General features: G+C 50.6%; 1 protein-coding gene across 2 annotated transcripts in view; it reads right to left on the minus strand.

Moving 5' to 3' along the window:
* MTARC1 (mitochondrial amidoxime reducing component 1) overlaps window positions 1–12,848 on the minus strand; it is a 41,408-nt gene that overhangs the window by 11,565 nt on the left and 16,995 nt on the right. The window contains exon 7 of one of the 2 annotated variants that reach the window (XM_086694317.1): window positions 40–6,697. The exons of the other annotated variant lie outside the window; for it this stretch is intronic. Within the exon in view, the coding sequence (XP_086550443.1) occupies window positions 6,571–6,697 (127 nt within the window). The 3' untranslated portion in view covers window positions 40–6,570. Of the gene's footprint in view, window positions 1–39; window positions 6,698–12,848 lie in introns of those variants that run through there. 2 annotated transcript variants of the gene reach the window in all.

Genomic DNA, 12,848 nt, shown 5'->3' on the forward strand with positions numbered 1-12,848 from the left:
AAACACGTTTTCATGGTCCAAAATAAGAACGCGATTAAAAAGGATTCTAAACAAGGGTTTATTTTCTGCCTGAGAAGCTTAAAATGTGGACACCACCAGCAAAGGCCAACACTTCTGAGTGTGGCGTCACAGAGAGGAAGACGAAGCATTCGACCAGTCCTACAGCCCGCGCCCAGAAGGTCGTCTGCCAGTGTATAGACGTTGTCAACTAAAATGATGCAAAATGTCAGCCTCACATCTGTTGAAAAGGGGCTCCTCCTACAGGAAGCAAGATGGTGGGGCAGGGAGCACTAAAATAATTAAAACTTGAAGGCACAGTGTAATACAGGAAAATGTCGTTGAACAACACATCGCTAAGACTTGAAATCTTTAGGGGTACCTGGGTGGCTCAGTCGGTTAAGCGTCTGGCTTCAGCTCAGGTCATGATCCTCATGGTCTGTAAGTTCGAGCCCCACGTCGGGCTCTGTGCTGACAGCTCAGAGCCTGGAGCCTACCACAGATTCTGTGTCTCCCTCTCCCTCTCCCTCTGCCCCTCCCCTGCTCACCCTCTGTCTCTCTCTCAAAAATAAATAGACATTTAGAAAAAAAAAATTTTTTTTAAAGACTTGAAATACGTTGTTTCTTTTCAAAAGCACTGTGAGCACAATGAAAAGAATACAGCTTTAAGAACTAAGCTTCACCCCATCAGGCATTAATGGAGTCCAGAAACTATGTGAACAATCTTACTTGACATCCCAAGACGTTATATCGGTCCAAAGAGAAAACCAGAGGGGGGAACATGTTAATTTTCTCAGCCTTTTGATAGCACACACACAAGATCTCTTAGCCCCACAAAAAGCTCCAAATATTCTCTAGAACTTCAACTGCCTTAAAATATAGACTTGCATTTATCTTGGCCACATTAACGAGATCTGTTTGACCAATACATTTATATTTATGGTGACTAAGGGCAGATTATGGTTGTTAAAATTTGTCCTTGGGACATGAAAACACTCCTCTGTCATTAATACATTTTGTAATATAAACTATGATGTCAGGTCAACGTAAAGGGTAAAAACGTTCCTAAAGTATGCACACATCATTTTTTAAAGCAATTGAGCCTAATGGAATAACAAAGGTCATCATAACAAACCATTACAGCCTTGGTCTTGGCAACTCTGGCCACAGAAGAATCTCCAAGAAACGATCATCATTCCTCCAATGTTATGGCATCCAGACGACAGGAATGGCTTGCAAATGAGTCATACAGGCTCAGATCCTCAGTAGCTATGTGAGCGCTGGACGATCAATTATTCATGTGTTTACAGAGAGCTTTCCCGGTTGATGTTAACCAGAGCTGCTTGCAAAGAAGAGTTCTCCAGCTGTCCTCGGCCATCCTGGGCCTCCAACTAACAAGCCGATTTAATTGCTGGGCAAGGTCATCTGGAAGGTGCCCCTCCCCTAGACCACAATCCCTTTGAGACTTTGTTAGGTGTAAAAATATTAATCAGAAATAATTATGGCAATACTTTCTTTACCTTACTCCCAGCAAATCCCAAAGACAGAGCTAGAAGTTAGCCTTAACTTAGGTCCCACTGAGCTCCGCCAATACTGGAGTCTGGACTACGGAAGATACAGGTCAGGGATTGGTAGAAGGTACGGAGAAAGAAAGGAAGGGAAAGAATCAGGGTCTGTGGGCTTCATGAGGGAAGTGGGAGGAAGTGCAGTCTAGAATGCCCTGTGAAGGTATGGGGGCCCGACTGACGACCACCAAGGGCGAATAGATTAGGTTGGTCAATATCCAAACGTGATTGAACTTGACCCACCCATCAAAATTGGCCTTGGAACAAGTTAAATCAGAAGGCACTTCTCAGCCCCTTTTGTTACTACAGCCTGTCCAGGAAGACTAATAATGTGATTAGGGCAACTCCTCTTTCTGAGCTCGGCCCAAGAGGATGGGACCAGATGGCCCCACCAGTCCCCTATCAGCTGTGTTTTGAGGGAGACCAGGATCATGGCCAAAGCTGTTGCCTGGGCCTCTTCCTCTGAAGACGCTGCAGTCAAAGCAGACAAAGGGATACCTCAGGCACATTTCCATTATCCCAATTCCAAGAGCATTTGTTGAATCCTTCAACCAGATTCTTCCCCTTGCTTGAAACTGGGCAGATTCAGGCACTATCAAAACTCACTTGTCCATTTCTAAGAAAGTGGTAGAACCAAACGGTGCTCTTACTGATATAAGATCACAGTGTAAAGGGGGGCGCCTGGGTGGCTCAGTCAGTGAAGCGTCTGACTTCGGCTCAGGTCATGATCTCACGGTCTGCGAGTTCGAGCCCCACATCGGCCTCTGTGCTGGCAGCTCGGAGCCCGCAGCCTGCTTCAGAGTGTGTGTCTCCCTTTCTCTCTGCCCCTCCGTCACGCATGCTCTGTCTCTCTATCTCTCAAAAATCAGTAAACATCAAAAAAACTTTTTTTTAAAGATCATGGTATAAAGGGAGTATATGTGTATGGTCAGAAGCACTAAGACCCTGGGGTAGTTCTGCTTAAAGCAGGAGGTGGGGCGCCTGGGTGGCTCAGTCGGTTGAGCGTCCGACTTCGGCTCAGGTCAGGATCTCACAGTCTGTGAGTCCGAGCCCCACGTCGGGCTCTGTGCCGACAGCTCGGAGCCTGGAGTCTGCTTCCGATTCTGGGTTTCCCTCTCTCTCTGCCCCTCCCCCGCTCATGCCCTGTCTTTGCCTCTGTCAAAAATAAATAAACATTTGAAAAATAATAATAATACAAATAAAGTAGAAGGAGGCAGCTCTAGCTGAGAGGTTGCAGGGAAAGGTAAAGCTAACAGATGGAAGGATCGTGCCCCTCCCTGGTGCGGAGGGCATCCTGGAGCACTTGTGTGGTGTCGTAAGGCCAGGACTAGGGTCTGCGTCCGCCCCGCCAACCCTGATCCCCGCCATCCATCCATGAATGCAGGTTTGGAAAATGAGTCCAGAGGGAAGGAAGGCTTCTCCCCAAGGTCCGCCACAATAGCGAAGCTGGCCTAAGACGCTCTCTCCACACCTCCTTTCTTTAAGCCTCAGTCCCACCCTTCAGCCCCAGTCAGAGGGATGAGAGAAAAGACAGGAGGAAGCATCCCAAGAGAGGCCTCCTCCATGTGGCTGGGCCTTCTCGGGAGGGCACCATTCCTGCTAATCATGATTCCTTGCCCCTGGCTGGTGCTGTCTCTAGAGATCTAGAGGTCAGAGTAGATTTCTTGAGAGGGGGTCAGGTATAGAGCGTAGGGGAGGGCAGTGTCGAGCAGAATCCTTCATTTTAGGTCCCGCACGTCCCATGAGCTGCTGGGCCTGTGAAGAAAGCCCGAAGGGAGGTATGCGGGACTTACCAGAGTCACCGGTCCAAGAAATGCCTTTTCAGGAGCGTCCCTGCAGGCAAACTTTCAGGGTTTCACGGACCAACAAGACCTAGGGCAGCGTCGTGTTCGGGGGTGGCACCAGCGCCCTGGCTAGACCTACAGTAGCGGCCTGGTGTGAGAGACCCTCCGGCACATCTGAGGGACTCTCCGCCGTCATGGGCCGCTCCAACTCGTCACCCTATCAGAGTCCTGGGGTCGCGTGCCTGGTGCTCCAGCCTGCCATTACTGTGGGTCACAGCCTCACAGACGGCTTCCCAAAGTCACAAGCTGGCCCGGCCTCCGCACGGTCTCACCGAACTGGCCGAGATCCCCGAGCGCACCTCCTCACCCAGCCCCTGCATCCCTAAGGGCAGAAAGAGAGGAGGAGGGGATCTCTCGGTGCCGGACAACTGCCCGATTTCCAGCGGGCCTAGCCTGATTTCTGTCCGCCCCTTGCGTGTACACGTTGCTGCTTCTGTCTCCTGGGCGTGCAGCTCCCATTTTTTCTGTGGAACAACCATGAACGTGAGCCTTTGAGCAGCCTGCCCGGGGCCTCTCTCAAACTCTCCTTCTCAGCATCTCCAGCTCTTGGCTGCTAATTCTCTGCTGCGAGGACAGCATAAATTGCCACCTAGAATGAAACACAACACCCAGCAGGAGTGGACATTCTGGCCTGACCTCGAATGTCCATCGCCCACGGCGGTAAGACCGTTCTGAGGGTCTGTGATGGTCTCTAATCCTGATCCTATATTTCAAGTGGAATTGTGTGCAAATGGTCGGTATCCAACACAAACGAGGCATCAGCCCAGCCTTGGGCATGAACCAACTCATTAAATATAAAATCAACACAAGTAAATGGCTCTTAAATCTCACTGACACAAAGCTTGGCAGGTCCTCTGAGATTCTAGGGGTCATTGGAACTTCTCTCTCCAGACAGGAATCTTCCTCCCACCCTGAGGGGCAGAAGGGGACCCCCGACAAACGGTGTCCGCACGCCCCCTCCATTCGAGGGCTGCTCTGCACCACAGACAACGACAGGGTCTGCAGGAAGTGTGGCTTTTGACACAGAATGGGTCGCTGGGGAAGTGGATGTTACTATTTACAAAGGGCTAGAAATTCAGGCGAAGGCATTCAGCTTGCCACCGATCACAAATCCCTAGGAACAGCTACCGAACCAACCTTGAGTTTGTCACTGGTGCGTAACTATTGGCTGTTCTCAGAGTCAATCTTCACATGGTTTCTTAACTCCCGGCTGCATTGCACCACGCGTTCCCAAGGTCCCATTCGTAACGTTACTTGCCGAACTTTATTTTTGCCTCAGTCTACCTGTAGTTTCAGCACAAAGTGGATTTATAAGGGGAAGGTGACGGGCCAGGTGACCTGACCGATCGCTTTCGCTCTCTGCTCCGTGCCAAGGGTGCAGAAAACAAATTGCAGCGAATCACCAACCAGAAAACACACATAGATGCACCTGTTGACTTCCAAGGTTACCTCGGAGCTGGGCTAGATTCCAGTGATTACTAACCTCTTTTATAAAACCGACGTGGAGAACGCACAGCTTTTGGTGAAAAGCACGTTTGCTTGCCAGCCCATCAGAGATGGGTGTTCACCTGGGGAAGCTGTGTGTGAGCAGCTCCATCTGTAAGAGACCCAGCTCTGGTTGGGCAGCACAATTACCAGCTTCGCCCATTCACATCAGTCAGGCTTCAAAGTCCGATTTTTGTGCCAAGAAGTTAGTAAGACCTGAAGCGAGTTAGAGTAGCTTCCGTTTGTTTACAGTTTGGGAACATTTTTTCACGATTTAGTCAGCTTCCTAAGGACAAAACAGCAGTGAAGGATATGGTCCCTCAGCTCTTAGAGCTAAATCATTAGAAAGTAGAAAGATTAGATAGCGGTTTTTAATGAACTGACATGATTTCCTCTTCTCCTTCGAAAGGTTTTCAGCGGCCCATTCCAAACCACAAAATCACGCTTCTTCTCATCCACGGACTCCAGAACTTTCTCACCCTGAATTTGAGGAGGAGGACCCAGCCATGAGTTGATGAGACCAGCAAGGATCCCAGGGGGCTTTGTGACAACAGAGCCACCCTCCTGAGAGCTTTTAGGAAATCAAATACTTACAGCTGAGAAGCAGAGAGTACCTGGAGGGTGTCCCCACTTCCTTAAAAAAAAAAAATCAGGGATAGAAAATTAAAACCCAATCACAGGTATTTTTTTTTCCCAATCTTTTCCACAGCATGGGCTAAGCTATCATTTGCCACCACCAGGGGGCGACATCTTTCTGCTTCTTTTTGCTCATCTGCCAAGAGGGGCGCCACTATTTCACTGGGCAACATTTAACAGCGTCTCAGACAACAGCAAACCGGCGGTCTTCCCCTCTCTGGGGCTACCGCCCACTCTCCTATGTTGGGAAAAACGTTTGGATCACTAATGAGATGTACTTGACATTTGTCTCAAGACAAGGAAGTCTGTGTCTGTCTTGCTTTCCACGTGTTGCCTGTGGGCGTCTGCCAGCAATGGCTGTTCTCAATGGTTGACTTTGCACCATGACATTTCTGCTGTTCTACAGCCCAGAGGCACTGCGGGCTATTGAAGGATCCATCCAATCCTGTGGACGTTGTCTGAGAAGAAGTGCCAGTTCCATGATGATCTATAAGAGGTTGACATCTTAAGTGTTTCCTGAAGATCGGGGTCTTTATGCCTCCTCAAAACGTAGTCCAGGGCTTGGGGAGAAAAGGGATGTGACACTCCAGCCTTATCTGGGGAGCTATGTCATTTCCATTGCATTCTTCCAGAACATTCTTCACACTTCCCCACTCTTCCTCTTTCTCTTCTCTTTCCTCCGGAGTGGTAATGAGACGATGGAGGTTAGCCCTCTGGATAGGTGAATGGAAAAGGGGAACAGATTCCACAATCACAGTTAAACAAGGGATTTTCGGTGTTCTGCCTTGTCATTTAAGTGCCTTGCAGATGTCCTACTAAGCTCCCAAGGACTTATTTCTTTGCCTTGTGCACTGGGACCCTGGGAAGGACTGAGGCACAAAGAAGTCTAAAAGGCAAAAACAAAACAAAACAAAACAAAACAAAAACCCCAGAGGTCACAGACCCAAAGAAAATGCTGAGGGTTCGGTTCCACAGGCGTGCTTCCCAGCGTCTCTGACGATATCTTTTTTCAAGGTATCTGATATTCCAGGACAGGATTCCTGTCACTGGCCCAGCAGGTACACAGGATCTCCCACTCTGACTGTCCCTGGGTTTTCCAGAACAAAATACTGCCCAAAGAGAGGCGATTTTCCGTATAGCTTTTGCTCAGAAGGGTCACACAGGCGATAACTGCAATGGAAGAAAGAGCATGGTGAGTCTTGGTCGAACGAAGCAAGAGCTCAAATGGCCTCTTGGTTCTTCTCAGCTGAAGTCAATGCCCACTCCCCCCCCCCCCCGCCCCCCGTCCCCAACCCACAGCCACCGGGGGCCCAGCTCCAGACAGTACCAACCCCATCAAAGTCTGACAGGATGGCGCCTCCTGGAGTCGTGCGGGGAGCAGCCCACCAGGAGCACAAACTCTGAAAGGCACCCAGCCCCCCACATCTTTTCTCCATGGAATGTTCCCTCTGACGGCCTTACGAGATGAGGCACTCGGGAAGTTCAGACACCCTTTACCAGCTTCCTTTGCCCCAGGCAGCTCTCCTCCCGGCTCCCCCACGTCTGTCACTAGAACTGCCAGTCCTACCAGCCCCGGGGCATGGAGCCCCAGGGTCATCTAGTCCACCTTGCCCCTCACCTTCCGCCGCTTGTCCCTAGCTGCCAAGTCCTGAGCTTCTTCCTGCGCCACGGCCTCGCCTTGGCTCACTGCTTCTCCGGCCTGCCCTCGGCATGCTCAGACCATTGTGACAACTTCCCAACCCATCTCTTTTCCTCGTTCTCCGACCGCCACCCCCCTCCCCCCCGGGCTTCCAATTCATGGTTGGGACAAAGGGGCTTCCAATTCATGGTTGGGACAAAGGGGCTTCCAATTCATGGTTGGGACGAAGCTATGCCACTTCCTTCCTTTTGCTCTGGTCTTGTCGTTCCCAGGCCCAGAAACTGTCAATGGCTCCCCGGTGCCTAAAGATAGCATTCCAACTCTTCAGCGGGGCATGCAAGGCTCTCTACCTGGCCCCAGCAGCTTCTCCAAGCCTGTCACCCCTCTGCCCTTTACATGAACCTGTGTAGCTCTCCAATGGATTACTAAATGTCCTTTTTTTTTTTTTTTTTTAATGGGGGGAGGGGCAGAGAGACAGAGGGAGAGAGAGACTCTTAAGCAGGGCCCATGCTCAGCACAGAGCCTGACTCGGGCGGCGGGGCATGATCCCACGGCCCTGGGATCATGACCTGAGCCGAAATCAAGAGTCGGAAGCTTAACTGACTGAGTCACTCAGGTGTCCTTTCTCCATGTCTTTTCATCTTGCTTTGCATTTTACTGGCTCAGAGACTCCTGTGGGACACCACCCCTCGTCCACCTCCCCGTGCGTTATAATTCTACCTTTTCCTCAAGGCCTAACTCAAATGCCACATCTCCTAAGAAGGAAGCCCAGGATCCCCCAGCCGGGAGTACCTTTCCCACCCTTGATTTTCCCTGCCGGCTCCTGGAACATTCACATGCCTTGTCCTATAGTCAGGGCACACGTCTATCTGTCTGCAAGATTGGTGGGGGGCGGGGCGGGGGGAGTCCCCGGAGAGCAGGGACTGTGGCGAACTCCCTTGTACTGCTCACAGGTCACCAGTGACCCACAATCATTTGTTGAATGGATGAATGTGTTGGTGAGCAAAACCCTCCAGTCGAATCAGTATGAACATCTTCGTCAGGCCGAAAACACGAGCAGCACAGGAGGGCACAGGGGCAGATGTGTGGGAATAACGTGGCGAGATTCTTCTCTTACCCCCCCTGAACCGGGAGAAAGTTTGCCTCCAGTTTCGCACTTAAGCTAACTCCAATTTTACATCACCTGTTTATTTAAAACATTTTTTTTTTTAATTTTTTTTTTTTTCAACGTTTATTTATTTTTGGGACAGAGAGAGACAGAGCATGAACAGGGGAGGGGCAGAGAGAGAGGGAGACACAGAATCGGAAACAGGCTCCAGGCTCCGAGCCATCAGCCCAGAGCCCGACGCGGGGCTCGAACCCACGGACCGCGAGATCGTGACCTGGCTGAAGTCGGACGCTTAACCGACTGCGCCACCCAGGCGCCCCTATTTAAAACATTTTTTTAGAGAGAGGGAGAGAGGGAAGAAGGATGGGAGCAGGGGAGAGGGGCAGAGGGAGAGAGAGAGAATCTCAAGCAGGCTCCCCACTCAGTGCAGAGCCCGATGTGGGGCTCGATCCCACGACCCCGGGATCATGACCCTGAGCCGAAATCGAGAGTTGGGTGCTCAACAATCGACTGAGCCACCCAGGTGCTCCAAAACATTTTGATAGAAAACATTGATTTTATTCTAAAGTGCTTTAAAAAGAAAAAAAAAAAAAAGTTTGTGGCAACCCGGTCCTAATTTCGTTCATCGGATCAAAGGGGGCAGATAAGCCACTGGAGAGGATCAAATCCAGAGGCCCCTCACCAGGCTGCAGGCACCTTGCCTGACCGGCTCACTGCCAAGGGCGCCTGAGAACCGAGGTCTGGCCCCTCCACCCACAGTCACTAGGCTTCCTACCCAAGATGCGACTGATCCTTGGTCAGCTATATTCCTTGCGAGTGTGGACACAGGCCTGGAAAAACTGAGTGGGTTGCTATTAAGTCTTCTATACAAAGGTTTGGCCATTCATGGGTTTCACCTGCCTTCTCCCATCAACCACTCACATATACACTCACTCCCCCCACCAGGTAACTTAGAGTGCAGGGCCCCTTGCAGCCCGGCCCCTCAAACAGCGCAAAACGGGGCAAGGAGGTTGGTTTGTACAAGCGCAGGTTTGGTCACCTGGTTCGCAGGCGGCAGTCCATTTCGGGGCCTCGGAATCGAAACAGGAAGCGCTGTGGCAGCGGGTCGAGCCCTCCAGGGCTCCCCTACAACCCTCCCCCACTCTTGTCCCACCTTCCGGTCCCTTTAACACGGTGTCCCCCCCCCCCCCCCCGCAAGGACGCGAGAAGACCCCATAAACGAGTTTATCGGCGACCCCTTGTGGGCATGAGTGGGTACTGCAAGCGGTCTGCAAATTCATGTGCACACCGAGCTTTGTTCAACAGACGGCAAACAGAGTGCTGTATCTTGTGGGGATCGCCTACGATTTTTCTTCCCCGAATATGTACTTTTTGGTGGGGATTAATAAATTACAAACGCATTTAAAGGTTCCTTTCTTAATGCATTTTCCTTTTTTAATGAGTAGGGAACCTACAACTTCTCTAATGAGCAGGAAGTCCAAGCCCCCGTGTTTAACTTCAACAGAGGTCTCCAAACTGCAAGGGTAAGTGTGACTGGAAACGCTGCCACCTGTAAAGTACGTGCACCGGTGCCGGCTGCTGCCCATTATCACTCTGCCGGGTCTGCTCGTTTACTGGTCAATGCCCAGGCCGTGGCTACAAGCATGGTCTCTGGTCACCTCTGGGTCCCCACCTTGGGGCACAGGCCACTTCTGAGACCTCACAATCCACTACCTCAATGGCCAGGGTAAGAATTAAACAGCACTGGGGGGCACTTGGGGGGCTCGGTCGGTCAAGTCTCCACGACTTCAGCTCAGGTCATGATCTGACGGGTCGTGAGTTCGAGCCCCTCATCGAGCTCTGGTGTGGACAGCTCGGAGCCTGGAGCCTGCTTCGGATTCTGTGTCTCCCTCTCGCTCTCTGTCCCTCCCCGACTCACGCTCTCTCTCTCTCTCTCAAAATATAAATAAATGTTTAAAGAAACCTTTTATTTTTTTTTAAGAATAGTTCCATCTCCATATTTTCCCACCTCCCCTCCTCCTCTGTGCCGCCCGCTCTGAAGTTTTCTCAGGCAAAGGCTCCCTTGGGTTTGGCCCACGGATGGTCCGCAGCGCCTGACCTATTTCTTCTCTCGTTGCTCTGCCACCTGCATTCTGCCAGTGGGCGCCAGGCCTCCGCGGGTGAGGCTGCCAGACAGGTCTCCCCGCTGGGGACCAGCAGGCACCACACCCCGGGGCACCTGAAGACACGGCAAAACGCAAAGCAGTCTGGCGTCGGAGCGACCTGCCCGAGAGCGGGGAAGGTGTTCTGGACGCTACTGTTTGCTTTGCTTCGCTTCCCGTGATTTACGTCCCGAGGCCGGGCCTCTCTCTTCCAGATTTATGGCCACCTGTCCTGGGGAGAGCATAAATTACTACCTCTATGGCAGCTCCAATCCCCGTCAGAGACAGGGAAAGACACCTAGGTGGGCTGCTCCCTCTCCGGGGGGGGGATTAGGAGCCATGGGGGGGGGGGTGCTGGGCTGCAGAAAGCCTGCAGACCATTGGGAGAGCTGTGCTGGTTCCCGCGACCCCCGCCTGCTTGTCCTCACTCCGTGTGGGGGTCAATTATCCTCCTTCTCTAAACACAGATTCCCGATGCAGGAGGCTGTTCCCACCAACAGAGACACTTTCTAAATCCAGAGGGAGGGGGTGACAGACACCAAGTCGCGTGATGGGGGGAGAGAGAGAGAGAGAGAGAGAGAGAGAGAGAGAACAGGATGCACAGAAAAAGGGTGAGGGTCAATTCATACAAACGCTCAGCTGGTCTGCACACAGAATCATCCAGATCTGTCCTACTCGGCTTGTTGCAGAGGGAAGAACACCCATGGCCTGCACGAGAGGGGGACCGGCCGACGCTCGGGACAGCTGGCCGCAGAGCCGGGGTTCCCGGCTCCCGGGACAGGGCTCTTTCCCCGGCCACCTGCCCCTCTCCCGGCAGCTCCTTTACGGCCACAGGAAGTAGGAAGACCAAGTTCTGCTTTGTTCTGCCGCTGAATGAGTGAGTGCGTTTGGAGGCATAGCTGGTCTGTCGTTGCTGCTTCTCAAAACCCCACCCCCCTTACTAATATTCCAACACACATAGTATTTATTATTACAGCTCCCAAACATGCACACAAGTTAAAAGAGTTTTATAGCAAATACCCACTTACTCATCACCTGGACACTACATGTAACACTTTACTGTATTTCCTTCATCACATTTTATCCATCCCTCAATTCATTATATGTACATTTTTGCATTTGCAAATAATTCGCGGACATCAGTGGACTTCACCTCTACACAGCTCAGCTGGCATATCATGTCCTAGAGTTAAAATTTTCGTTACTTTTTCTGGGGTGGGGGGGAAATGTACATGCAGTGAAATATACAACTCTCAAGTATGCTATGATATTACGTTCTTCTTTAAAGTTTATTTTATTTTTGAGAGAGAGAGAGACAGAGCACAAGTGGGAGAGGGGCAGAGAGAGAGAATCCCAAGCAGACTCCGTGCTCACAGTCCAGAACCCCCCCACGGGGCTCGATCTCACGAACCCTGAGACCATTACCTGAGCCAAAATCAAGAGCTGGATGCTTAACCAACTGAGCCACTCAGATGCCTCTATCATATTAAGTTCTTAATATTAGGTAATAAATATTAAGTTAAAGTGAGAAAGTTAATTAATGTTGTTTTGAGCATTGAGGAATCCACAGTGCCCCTCAAAATGATGAGAGCTGCCTTGGGCTGTCTGTACCTCTCTTGGAATGTTCCTGCAACTCTACACCCAGCAGTGGGAACCCAGGTGAAAAGCAGCCATTTGCTATTCACTTCAAGAATACCTCTCCCGAGGCGCCTGGGTGGCTCAGCCGAAGCATCCGACTTCGGCTCAGGTCATGTCGTGGTTCGTGAGTTCAAGCCCCGCGTCGGGCACTGTGCTGACAGCTCAGAGCCTGGAGCCTACTTCACACTCTGTGTCTCCCTCTCTCTCTGCCCTTCCCCCACTCACACTCTGTGTCCCTCTCCCTCAAAAATAAACATTTTAAAAGAATTTTAAAGACTGCATATAAAAATATTTTTTTTCTCATAATTCCATTACCACAAAAGCACCTCCATTCATGTTTTTGTTTATAAATTTCTAGTCCTGGGGGCGCCTGGGTAGCTCGCTTGGTTAAGTGTCCAACTCTCAATGTCAACTCAGGTCACGATCCCAGGGTCATGGGATTAAGCCCCATGTCAGGCTCCAGGTTAAGCATGGAGCCTGCTTGGAATTCTCTCTCTCCCTCTCTCTCTCTCTCTCTCTCTCTCTCTCTCTCTCCCTCCCTCTGCCCCTCTCCCCCACTCACTCTCTGTCTCTCTAAAGGAAACAAAAAACAAAACAAAACCTTCCAGCCCTTTATTTACTCATGTGCCTTTATATATTTTAAAAAGTAAAATCAAATAAAAAAAGAAAAATACGTGCTATTTCGTTATCAGCTTTTAAAACTCAGTGTTATTTTAACTATCTTTCGATGCCATTTAAACTTATCTCTGTAACTGTATCTTTCACTTAAAATGTTTTATTATGAATAAAGTTAAC

The sequence above is a fragment of the Puma concolor genome, chromosome E4, assembly GCF_028749965.1.
Source record: "Puma concolor isolate L17-30 chromosome E4, mPumCon1.1.hap2, whole genome shotgun sequence".
NCBI lineage: Eukaryota > Metazoa > Chordata > Mammalia > Carnivora > Felidae > Puma > Puma concolor.